A 13,050-nucleotide genomic window follows, 5' to 3' on the forward strand; every position below is an offset into this window, starting at 1 on the left:
CATGCTGTTTCCAACTACCATCTAGAGTAAAACCAATTTTATCTTTTAAAAACTTTGAAAGACTGATTCATGCTTTTTTAACAACGAGGCTGGACTATTGTAACTCACTGTATGTCGGGATTAGCCAATCAGCTTTATCCCGGTTACAGGTAATTCAAAATGCGGCGGCAAGACTTCTAACAGGCACTAGAAAGCGGGAACATATTACTCCAGTACTACGTCATTTGCACTGGCTACCTGTACAATATCGTGTTGATTTTAAAAGTCTTCTTCTGGTTTTTAAATCCTTACATGGTTTGGCCCCTCCTTACCTTTCGGATTTACTGACAGAACATCGTCCAGTTAAGTCTCTCCGGTCGTCGAATCAGAGGTACTTATATATACCAAAAACAAAGTTGAAAAGTAGGGGGGACCGGGCGTTTTCATCAGCTGCGCCTAGACTATGGAATGCGTTACCTTTAAATATTAGATTAGCCCCTTCCTTGGCTGTTTTTAAATCTCAGTTAAAAACATATCTTTTTGATTTGGCATATGGCTGAGGATGAAATGTATTGCTTTTATATTGTGTTTTAGTTTGTCTTTTGTATTGATGTAAAGCACACTGGTCAACTAGTGTTGTGTTTAGTTGTGCTATATAAATTTAAAAAAAAAACATGCATGGTATTAAGCAACTAGTTAATAGTTAATAAATGAACCTTAAAATAAAGTGTTAACAAAGATTGCCATTTCAAATAAATGCTGTTCTTTTGAAATTTCTATTTATTAAAGAAGCAAAAAGTCATTGCGCAATGTTTTCAACATTAATAATCAGAAGTGTTTCTAAGCAGCAAATCATCATATGAGAAAGATTTCTTAAGGATCATGTGACAAGACTAGAATAGTGATGCTGAAAAGTCAGCTTTGATTACAGGAATAAATTACATTTTAAGATGCATTTAAATAGGAAACACAATATTTTCATCACAATATTATTGTTTGTACAGTTTTTGATTAAATAAATGCAGCCATGGTCAAAAACATTCTTACCAACCCCACTTTTTATTGGTAGTTTATATCATGTGCATAATTCAATTCTCAGCTTGACTGTTTATGAAAATTTCTACATTATAATAAAAACATTATATTCTAAATATTGTTTTGAATATATTAGATGCATATTTTCCTATATTTGTGCGAAGGCAACCATGAGTAAAAGAGTCACAATGAATGACAGATGAAGTAATTGCTTTTCCCTTCGGCTCTCTGTCCCATCAGCCATCGCTACCTCAAGAGTCCATCAAACAGGCCTTTCCTCCACAGGAATCACAGAACAGCCAGAAACTTCAATACAGTGCGTTCCTCCCATCTCTTCCTACTGAGAACCACCATCCCGGTGCGGTGCAGGACGCTCCTCTGGCCCTGATTACCAAACCTCGCTGCCAGAGCGCACGCGTCCCTGATAAACCACTAATGGCTGCCACCAGCCCTGCATTCAACACCCCCATTAACCTCAGCACCACGGCGGCCAGAGAAACGGGTCCATCTGAAACCTCACCTGGTCTGACACAGAGGACAGTGAAGAGACCGTCATTGGTGGAGAACTTCAGGGGGGTGGAGTCTGACCACCCCGACAGTAAAGACTCTGATGACTCATTAATGGAGGATGAGGATGAAAATGACATTTCAAACGACAGTCTTTCAGGTCAGCGTGATGTTTAATCATTCAGATCTTATATTTATAGATTTGCTTATCTTTTGGGTAACGTTACATTTTTTTACATTAGTTAACTACATTAATTACCATGAACTAATTATTTAAAATACTTCTAAAGCATGCATTAATCTTATTTGAACACCAATACATAATTAATATCAGAAGTTGCTCTTAATATTATTTATACCATGGTCTGTTTGAATGCTCGTTTCTGTTTGACTGGAAGGTGTGAAATAAAACGTTCAATGCACCGGGTAGCTAAGTCAGTTTAATCACCGTTCTGTATCACTGCTTTCATTAAAGGACACACACAAATGTGACAAACATTCAGGAGCACAGAAACCTTATTGGACCTTATTGTAAAGTATTATCATCTTTTGAGATTAGTTAATTACTAACTTAGTAGCCTAAATTACTACTTATGAAATTTCTGTTCAAACTCAAAATATTCTCCTGGTAACAAAAAATAAATAAAAATTGGATTATGTTAAAAAAAAGGGTACAAACTTAATGGTACAGGTCAAATTGACCCAGATTGGATTCACCAAATAATCACACTATGAAAAACAATCAGGTAAACGTATACCTTTAACATTAATAGTTCTCACAATACAGTATTACAAAAAATATATATAAACAGTATTTATTTATTTTTAAACATTATAAACAGAATTACTGATCATGGGTGTGATTCCCACTGAAATTGTACAGCAAGAATGTACGGCATCAACAGTGTTAATTTCTTTGGATAAAAGTATCTGCCAAATGCATAAATGTAAACAACCTCAGAGGTTAGTTGAGAAACTGTCATTGGAAGATGCATCAAAAAAAATCATAATAGAAATCTTATTTGCAATTTCCACAACGCATCAGTCAAAATTTTGCGTGCATGTTAATGATCCTAAATGCTGCTAAAGTCACACGCAACATGCTAGATTATTTTTTTTATTCATTCATACACGAGTATTGTTTTCTCTCCTGCAGATTCTGACAGCAACTTAGACAGTGATTCTGATGATGAGGATGGTAAAGATGAAGAGATGGACACAGATTTCGAAATGGACAGGACGCCACTCAAACTCAACAAATCCTCAGCGTCTGTACTTGACTCCTCCCACAGCACTAGCCCCACCCCTCTCAATCTACAGGTTCAGAAAACACCTGTCACAGCCACACCAACCAATTCGGGGAATTCAGCCAATCACAGCCCACTTTTCTCATCCTACAGTGGTGCCACACCCCCAGGTATTGCATATAAAGTTATGAATATATCTATTTTCAGGTTAATTTAAAAAAAAGAGTTAAGGCCAAGAATATTTGACTTTAAACCTGCAAGTACACTACTGCCGAAAAGTTTGGAATTAAGATTTCTGTAATTTTTTTTAAAGAAGCCTCTTATGCTCAACAAGGCTGTATTTATTTACTTGATAATTTTATTGACAATATTGCAATGTAAAATAAAATTTCTGTTTGAATATGTAATTTATTCTTATGATGTAAAGCTGCATTTTAGTCCTCAGTATAAGAAATATATGAAACATATAAAACAGCAGAACGATTTTCATCATTGATGATAATCAGAAATGTTTCTTGAGCATCAAATCATCATATTAGAATGATTTCTGAAGGGTCATGTGACACTGAAGCCAGTCTTCAGTAATGATGCTGAAAAATCAGCGTTGATCACAGGAATAAATCACATTTTTAAATATATTCACATAGAAAACTGTTATTTCAGGTTGTAAAAATATTTCACAATATTCCTGTTTTTACTGTATTTTTCATTCAATAAATGCATCCTTGATGCACGTAAGAAACTTAATGTTTCAAAAACTTTTGGCTGGTAGTGTGATGTTTCTGTGATTTTTATTTATTTGCTTATGTATCATGTCCCTAGGAAAAAGGAGAAGAGTCACAGATGAATGTGCACTACGGAAACCTCTAGACTATGGGTGGGTCACGTCAAAAAGTAAAGCATTATCACGTCACATTGATCATTCATTTCTTTTGATTAAAGGGTTAGTTCACCCAAAAATGAAATTGATGTCATTAATGACTCATTCAATGTTGTTTCTCACCCGTAAGACCTCTGTTCATCTTCAGAACACAGTTTAAGATATTCTATATCTTAAATTTCAGCAGTTTGGATCGCGTGTCAAACTGCTGAAATCACGTGACATTGGCGAATTGATCGATTCATTGATTCATAACCGTTTAAATCTTTATTTGAGGAACACAGAAGAGAAGACAATGCTGAATAAAGTCGTAGTTTTTGTTATTTTTGGACCAAAATCTATTTTGGATGCTTCAAGAGATTCTAATTAACCCACTGATGTCTCATATGGACTACTGTGATGATGTTTTTATTCCCTTTCTGGACATGGACAGTAAAGTGTGCATAGACTGCATATGCTCTGGGACTAAAATATAAAATATCTTGAACTGTGTTCTGAAGATGAACAGAGGTCTTACGGGTGTGGAACGACATTAGGGTGAGGAGTTAATGACATCAATTTCATTTTTGGGTGAACTAACCCTTTAATGCTGTCACTCATTTGCAGTCTTTTTAGGCCCAGATCATGCTCTTCACAAATCTTCTTCTAACTTTGCAAATGCTGTTTGTGTCAGACCAATACACATATGTGAAATCTCTGAATTATTTAAAGTCAGCATTTTTAAAGCAGCAGCACATCAGGTTTAATGACAGACATTTGAAGGGGACTCTATCGCCCCCTTGAGCACAGAGGTTTATTGCCCAGCAATGCAAGAATCCATGCCATGTAAACAAGACTGCACACACCTGAGCACATGCATCATTAGCAGCCTTTCATCTGCTCCAGCTGGTTTTCAGCCTACAAACCACTAACTTAGTAGCGGTCTCATTTATGTATGACTTCACACAGTCTATAGCATGAAATGAAAACTCTTTGGTTTGCAGATGGCAGAGAGAGACGCGCATCACAAACATGTCTGGACGTTTACGAGGAGAGGTGGCGTACTACGCTCCATGCGGCAGAAAGCTCAGACAGTATCCTGATGTTATCAAGGCAAGAGATCTCGTGTTTGACTGCTGTGGGCTTCTTAATGAACTCCTGCGCTTCTATTAATCTTATGTTCTCACCCCTCACAGTATCTGACCAGAAATGGAATAAGCGACATTACACGTGATCATTTTAGCTTCAGCGCTAAAATAAAGGTTGGCGACTTCTATGAAGCCAGAGATGGACCACAGGCAAGTTGTTTCAATGCTTATTATAGTTTTAATCCACGGTGAAGTCAGACAGGACCTGTGTGGGTTGAACAAATGTGATTTTGATTTAATTTGGGGTGGGAAGCAGCATTGCAGTGTTATATAAAATGTAAAGAGTTAAAGTGTGCTGCTATAAAACATTTATTTATTTATATTTTGTATATATAAATTATTTATTAATTATATAATAATTATTACGTAAAAAATATATTAAAAAACTGTTGTTTTCTTTAGTGTTTTAAATATTGATAAAAAAATTATAAATTAAGTAATCTAAGCAATAATAGTAATAACAAATCATTTGAGATATTATTATTATTATTATTATTATTATTATTAGTAGTAGTAGTAGTAGTAGTAGTAGTAGTATATTACACAACTACTAATACTACTACTACTAAGTATAATTATAAATAATAATTATTTTATATTTTTTTCTAAAAATAATTTATTCTCTGAACAGTGTTCTGTTGTGTTAGTGTTTTAAATATGAATATAAAATTATAATTGTTATTCTAAAAAAAAATCTCTAAACAATGTTGTTTTCATTATTTAAAACATATATAATAAAATAAGCCATCTAAGCAATAATAACTAATAATTTTAGATATTAATATTATTATTATTACTTTTATCATTATCATTTGTATTCTTATATTACTACTACTACTGCTGTTAATAATGGTAAATATAATTATATATAATAATATATAATTTTTTCTTTTTTTTAAAGAATAGTTTGCTGAACAATGTTGTTGTCCGTTGTGTCAAAGTGTTTTAAATATTAAATAACAATAATAACTTAATAGGATTTTTCCCCTCCAAAATAATAAATTTTTGGAACAATGTTGTCTTCTTCAGGGGTTACAGTGGTGCTTGATGAAAGAGGAGGAAGTCGTTCCTCGTATCTTAGCGATGGAAGGTCGGCGGGGTCGACTGAAGCATCTCGACCCTTTGAGGAATCCTGCCGCTGACTCCGCTCGCTCCCGCAGGAAAAGCCGAGCTCCTGACGAGAGTGAAGCTGATGCTCTAAGCACGTCTGAGGCCAAACTAATGCGCAAACTGGAGGCCCAGGGTATAATCATTACGCACACACACATCATCTTATCTGTTTTATGAAACGGAAACATTCAAAATGAAAATGTTTTACATTTTGAAGAATCTTCACACAGGATGTTTGTTGTTAGGCTTGTAACAAAAACTCAAAAAGTGCTTTAGTTTTTGAACTAAAACCCAACAATGTTTTTCCTCGTCTTTTTTCCTCATCCCATATATGAAATGGATTCTATGCTAAAAATATTTTACTGCTAAGATTGTTAAATTAACAGATATTGTTATACATCCCAAAACCAAAAAAATGACTAAAATATAGCCTGTCCGAATGAGAGTTAAGGCATATAAACTAGTGCAGAATCAGATCAATCATACATACAAGCTCTGAGAGCTTTGTAACTTGACATGTTTGTAGTCAGGAAGTTGATTTACAGTGAGGAAAATAAATATTTGAACACCCTGCTATTTTGCAAGTTCGCCCACTTAGAAATCATGGAGGGGTCTGAAATTGTCATCGTAGGTGCCTGTCCACTGTGAGAGGCAGTCAAAAAAAAGAATCCAGAAATCACAATGTATGATTTTTTTAACTATTTATTTGTATGATACAGGATATGTCTATCCATATTATTTTGACAGTATGAGCATATGCAGCCGTTTGTAACTTGAATGTGCTTCCAGTGTTTATTAGCTATACAAAAACTGTTCTGCTGCTTGAAATTGCAAACTGGTATTTCAAATCATATTATTTTTATTTGTCATTGTAATAATAAACTGTGTAGTTTTACTGCTTACTGCAATTCTTCTAATTATAATGAATTAGAACTCTTCCACATTCAGAATAGTAGCTTATTTCCTCGTTGCAATATAAGGTGGACATTGCTGAAATGCTGATAAAAGTTTAGCTCTAACGATCTCCCGTGTCTGGCAGAAATCGCACGGCAGGCGGCTCAGATGAAGCTGATGCGTAAGCTGGAAAAGCAGGCGCTGGCACGAGCGGCCAAAGAGGCCAGGAGACAGCAAGGTGAGCTGGAGGCTTTTAAAGGGTTAGTTCACCCAAAAAGGTAATTTCTGTCATTAATGACTCACCCTAATGTCGTTCCACACCCGTAAGACCTCCATTCATCTTCAGAACACAGTTTAAGATATTTTATATTTAGTCCCAGAGCTTATGCAAGTGTATGCACACTATACTGTCCATGTCCAGAAAGGGAATAAAAACATCATCAAAGTAGTCCATATGAGACATCAGTGGGTTAATTAGAGTCTCTTGAAGCATCGAAAATACATTTTGGTCCAAAAATTAAAAAAATGACAACTTTATTCAGCATTGTCTTCTCTTCCGCGTTTGTTTTCAATCCTCAAATAAAGATTCAAACGGTTATGATTCAGCTGATTGATTCATGATTTGGATCCGAATCAATGCGCTGATTCATAACCGTTTGAATCTTTATTTGAGGATTGAAAACAAACCCGGGAGAGAAGACAATGCTGAATAAAGTCGTAGTTTTTGTTATTTTTGGACCAAAATGTATTTTCGACACTTCAAGAGATTCTAATTAACCCACTGATGTCTCATATGGACTACTTTGATTATGTTTTTATTCCCTTTCTGGACAGGAAGATAGTGTGCATACACTTGCATACGCTCTCGGGCTAAATATAAAAATATCTTAAACTGTGTGTGAAGATGAACGGAGGTCTTACGGGTGTGGAACGACATTAGGGTGAGTCATTAATGACCTAAATTACATTTTTTGGTGAACTAACCCTTAAGGGATTTTCTGGTTTCTTGTACACTTTCTAAATCTGCTCAACATTTTCCTCTGAACTTTCAGCAATCATGGCAGCGGAGGAGCGGCGGAAACACAAGGAACAAATGAAGATTCTGAAACAGCAGGTCAGAAAACGGCCATACTTTCCCCCGATGTTTCATGAAGACTTGTTTGTGTTTTGTTTGTGCATGCACATCTTTGCTTTTGACACTTCGGATAAGCATTTACCTTTATGCATTGATGCATAAAATGCCTGTGGCTTCACTTTTCATCAAATCCAGACCGCAGTTCATTCAACTTTCTCATTCCCGCCTTTTTCCACAGGAAAAGTTCAAGAGAATCCAGCAGGTCCGTATGGAGAAAGAACTCCGTGCTCGGCAGATTTTGGAGGTACGCCTAAAGAAAAGGTTTATATACTGTGAAATAGTATAAATGTAATACAAATATACTTTTTTTTGGTGTAAATTATACCATTCAAAAGTTTTAGATCTGTAAGATTTTTTTCTCATGCTTTTTAAAAGAAGTTTCTTCTGCTCACCAAGGCTGCATTTATTTGATAAAAAACTGTAAAAATGAGTAATATTATGAATATATAGTAAAGTGTAATTTATTCCTGTGATCAAAGCTGAATTTTCAGCATCATTACTCCAGTGTTCAGTGTCCCATGATCCTTCAGAAATATTGCTAATATGATGATTTGATGCTCAAGAAACTATAATTAATTATAATGTTATATTAATATTGTATTAAGTGATATAATGTCTGTTTATGTTCTCAGGCTAAAAGAAAAAAGAAGGAAGAGGCTGCCAATGCCAAAATCCTAGAAGCTGAAAAGCGAATAAAGGTTTTTATTTTAGTAATTAATGCATTTATTGACTTATTGAAGCATTTTTTTCTGGATATCTGATGTCTCTTTCACCTGTATCTGGTATTTCCAAGACTGATTCCTAATTGGATCTGTTACCTTATTAAAAATAAGACTCAGAACAGTGCAGGGTCCGATAGAAGTTACTCAGGACAAAACTACACCATGTTGGGGGTCTGATTTTATAGATAACATCGATAATTGATACAATTGAGAAATAATTTCATTTTCAAATGATTCAGTTGAAATATTTGATGACACTGTTTTTTATATGCTTAGAAACGGTGGCGGGGCACATTTTGATATCCATTTGGATGCGTTTCTGTCAGTCACACACACAGATTGAGTGAGACCCGAGACGACGCCGATACTCCATTTCTCATTTTACATTAACACTCAGGTGCCACCCGACGACACGCCTGTCAGTCAAAACCCAGCCATTTCAATATACTGCGGAAATAAATGCAGAAAATCCTATCTGTTTATGACATCCCTCCATCTGCATCTCTTTCCCATCTCTCCCATCTCACTAATGGAAATTTAATTTATTTTTATCTCTGTCTGAAGGAGAAGGAGCTCCGTCGACAGCAGGCCATAATCCTGAAGCACCAGGTATGAGCAAACCATCTTCAAATCTCTTTCACAAACAGTATTTCACTTAACAATGCCTCAAGTCTCTGCTTTTATTCTTTTATATGATTATTTTAAAGGAGTCGCTGAGCCAAAAATGAAAAATCCTCTGTCATTTATTATTTTATGTTCTTATTTGGCTCAGCTATTCCTCTAAATGCATTATGGGTAATCACTCTAATGGGAAGTTGCATTGATTTATTTATTTTTGTTCTTGCCTTTGCCAACTCTCTCTGCCAGGAGTTGGAGAGACATAGACTAGATATGGTATGGGTATGTTTACTTTTGAACATCTAACACATTGTGAAATGCTTGATTCGGGTGTTTTGCTCCATGTTGCACTTGCAACTTACTGCTTGGACTTCGCTCACATTCCTCTTGCATGACGTCCTGCATCTGCTTTCATCTGCTTGCCAAAGGAGAGAAATAGGCTCTTTTCCAAAACCTATTGAGCTGCCTATTTTAAGGCATTATAGAAACAGCATAAGCCTTTTGAGATATGTTCTTAGAAAGCATTGCATATATCATTTGCAGAGAAAAGAATGATGCATTGCTCAACGCTCAAAGTCTTGAGAGAAAAGGCTGATACATTATAAGTACATTTTAAATAAAGTTCATGCATCACGTTATTTTAGTATTATTCATTTATATATATTAATATTTTGAATTCCTTTTTTATTTTCAGTTTATTTTTATTTGTATTCATTTTTGGTGTGCTTTTGTCCTTTTTGGTTACACTTTGTTTTAAGGTGTCCTTGTTACAGGGTAATTATTAATTTAGGAACTGAGTAATAATTATTAACTACATGTACTTACTGTAGGTTAGGGTTAGCTGTGTGTAATTATGCACAATTTATAGTAATTACTACATGTAAAGTGTAACAAGGACACTCAAATAAAGTGTTACCTTATTTTTATATATATTTCTATTTAGCTTTATTTTAAGATTACTTAATTAATAATTTATGTATTTATTATTATAAAAAAAAAAAAATATATATATATATATATATATATATATATAAATACATAAATTATTAGTAGACATATATATTTACGCTAATAAAAATTATTAAACAAAAGCTTTGTGTGTGTGTGTTTATTTATTTAAAAAAGTATATATAATTATAAAAGTAGATTTATTATTTATGTATTAAAAATAAAAAAAATAAAAAAAGCAATACTATCATACAGCACTGAGAAGTATTTATAAAAGTAGTTGAATTCATTTTACCCAAAAATTGTGTTTCTAATATTTCACACTCAAATTAGAGACTAACATGCTAAACTACTGAAATCGGTTGTGAGTCAAGTCTCCTCTTCTTCACGTGTACTGCTGGTTATATGAAGGCCGTAGGGGGTTTAATTTCTTAAAAGGCAGCTCACTGTTTTGGAACGGAGTCATAATCTAATATCTGTTAACAGACATCAATCACAAGATTTCCACCTGTGCAGGTGACATCACCAAGCCTTCAACTCAACATCATAAACATTCATTCTGATTCCTGCTCGTTTTCCATTCATTTGTGATATTCAAGAACATCCGACCCCCGAGGCATCTGTGTTGTTTTATATACATGCAATGATTTCCTAAAGATCCTGGGGGAAGTATAGTGTGTCACTCGGCAGCTGTAAAGAGTTTTCCGTCTGGATCGTTGTTTGATTGGTAACTGCTTTAACCTCTGTTGTCTGTTTGAATCTTGATCATCTTCTCTGGACTCTTCCTGTCTATCCTGCACCCTTAAGGCTTAAAGGGATAGTTCACCCAAAAATGAAAATGTGATGTTTATCTGCTTACCCCCAGGGAATCCAACATGTAGGTGTGTTTGTGTGTCTACAGTAGAACACAAATTAAGATTTTTAACTTCAGCCGTTGCTGTGGGCCAGTCATAAAATGCTTGTCAATGGGTAACGTTAACAGTTCTATGAGAGCAAAAAAAACATGCTTAGACAACATGCACAAAGAGCCCTGTGGCTCATGACGACACATTGATATCTTAAAGGTGCACTATGTAGTATTTTTGCTGTAAAATATCCAAAAACCACTAGGCCGGTGTTATATATTTTGTTCAGTTGAGTACCTACAATATCCCAAATGTTTCCAACTATTTGTAAATTGTGAGAAAATTGCTATTTTAACTAATGACCTGGGATGTGTCAGCACCGCATTTGAGGGAGTCGCCTGTCAATCGCGTCATATCTGCGTTACTCTTAGCAGTGTGAACATGTCACCGCAGCGCCGAGCGAACGCACAGAGTAACGTCATAACATCATTTTAAACACACTTAAATGTATCTAATATGATAAACAGAGCTGCTTTACCCCATAATCATGACCAGAAAAGCGGAAGTGCGGGTGCCCGGCGACTGTGTCCCGTCCCGTCATAATAAAAGTCCCGGTGCTCGTGAGCCGGGTGTTTGTTTAACAATCGTTCCAGCGGCCGCGCTCAGCTCCACAACACTCACTCCTGCTCTACTTTACACTACAGTAATGTTAATAACCGCATGTATGAACGTGATTTCTGCCCGAGTCCTATTTTCCACCAGCTGTGAGGTGAAGACCACATGTCCCAAGATGCTGCGCTCAAACTTTGCGAAACTTATTGTGAATCTCATACACAACGCCAGAGCATGTATACTGACTTTACCGGAAGTGAAGCACTTAATCTAGGTTGTTGGATATAGCGTTGTATTTGAGGTAAAAAATTATATAAATACGGCTTGATTTATCACACAAACTGATCGTTTTGTGTCTTTAAGATATCAGTGTGTCGTCATGAAAAATTGTGTTAAAAGTCTTCATTTGTGTTCTACTGAAGAAACAAAGACACCTACATGTTGGATGCACTGGGGGTAAGCAGATAAACATCACATTTTCATTTTTGGGTGAACAAACCCTTCAATATGTAACACCTGGATTAACTTTCTGCCAGATGTTTAGGAACTGACCGACTGATCCGCGCTGGTTAACAGATCTGTTATCGTGGTCTGCAGTCGTCTCAAGGCCCGTTCACACCAAGAACAACTACTATAGTAGATTCCACACAACACACAATATCATTCTGCTTATTATAAGTGCGCCTGTCGCTTTAAATGCTGGAGCTCTCTAAAGCAGGATGGATTCTGATTGGATGAAGTGGTTCTGAAAGAGACAGTAATAGCTGTGGTGTGAAGGGTCTGAGGCCTGCTGCTGCTGCTGCACCTCATCTGTGTCTCATTGTGCTTCCTGTTCATATTCCTTCATCTTCACTCTGTGTTTTGTTCACTTTTTATTTTGGTTGATGTTCTTCTGTTCTTTTTTTTGCACTTTTTATTTCTTTTTTTCTTGTTTTTTATGCTTTTGTTCGTTCTTTCTTTAGTTAATTTGTTCTTCTTTCATTCTTAATTATTTTGTTTTTGTTCTCTTTCTTTCTTTCCATTGTTTGTTAGTTTGTTTGTGTTTTCTTCTTTTGTTCTTTCTTTAGTTCATTTGTTCTTTCTTTTTTTTCTTTCTTTCCTTAGTTTGTTCTTTCTTTCATTTGTTTTTCTTTCGTTCATTCTTTCTTTTATTCTTTCCATCTTACATTCTTTTTTTCCCTATTTCATTTGTTCTTTTTATTTCTTTCATTTGTTCGGTTGTTTGTTCTTTCTTTTTCTTTAGTTAGTTTGTTTGTTCTTTCTTTCATTTGTTTGTTTCTTTTGTTCATTCTTTCTTTTTTTCTTTCCTTCTTACATTCTTTCTTTCCTTCTTTAATTTTTTTCTTTCATTTGTTTGGTCGTTCTTTCTTTAGTTTGTTTGTCCTTTCATT

The 13,050-nt window shown here is 35.1% G+C and overlaps 1 protein-coding gene across 8 annotated transcripts in view; it reads left to right on the top strand.

The window, feature by feature from the left end:
• LOC137075703 (bromodomain adjacent to zinc finger domain protein 2B) overlaps positions 1-13,050 on the top strand; it is a 107,979-nt gene that overhangs the window by 64,894 nt on the left and 30,035 nt on the right. For 4 of the 8 annotated variants that reach the window (XM_067444603.1, XM_067444599.1, XM_067444597.1 and 1 more), the window contains exons 9-20: positions 1,255-1,681; positions 2,678-2,938; positions 3,591-3,645; positions 4,632-4,740; positions 4,824-4,925; positions 5,805-6,018; positions 6,925-7,017; positions 7,832-7,893; positions 8,093-8,158; positions 8,547-8,612; positions 9,201-9,245; positions 9,504-9,536. In XM_067444603.1, the coding sequence (XP_067300704.1) occupies positions 1,255-1,681; positions 2,678-2,938; positions 3,591-3,645; positions 4,632-4,740; positions 4,824-4,925; positions 5,805-6,018; positions 6,925-7,017; positions 7,832-7,893; positions 8,093-8,158; positions 8,547-8,612; positions 9,201-9,245; positions 9,504-9,536 (1,533 nt within the window). The remainder of the gene's footprint in view (positions 1-1,254; positions 1,682-2,677; positions 2,939-3,590; positions 3,646-4,631; positions 4,741-4,823; positions 4,926-5,804; positions 6,019-6,924; positions 7,018-7,831; positions 7,894-8,092; positions 8,159-8,546; positions 8,613-9,200; positions 9,246-9,503; positions 9,537-13,050) is intronic. The other 4 variants (XM_067444605.1, XM_067444601.1, XM_067444604.1 and 1 more) reach the window with 2 other exon arrangements.

Source organism: Pseudorasbora parva, chromosome 5 (genome assembly GCF_024679245.1).
Source record: "Pseudorasbora parva isolate DD20220531a chromosome 5, ASM2467924v1, whole genome shotgun sequence".
In the NCBI taxonomy this organism is placed as follows: Eukaryota; Metazoa; Chordata; class Actinopteri; order Cypriniformes; family Gobionidae; genus Pseudorasbora; species Pseudorasbora parva.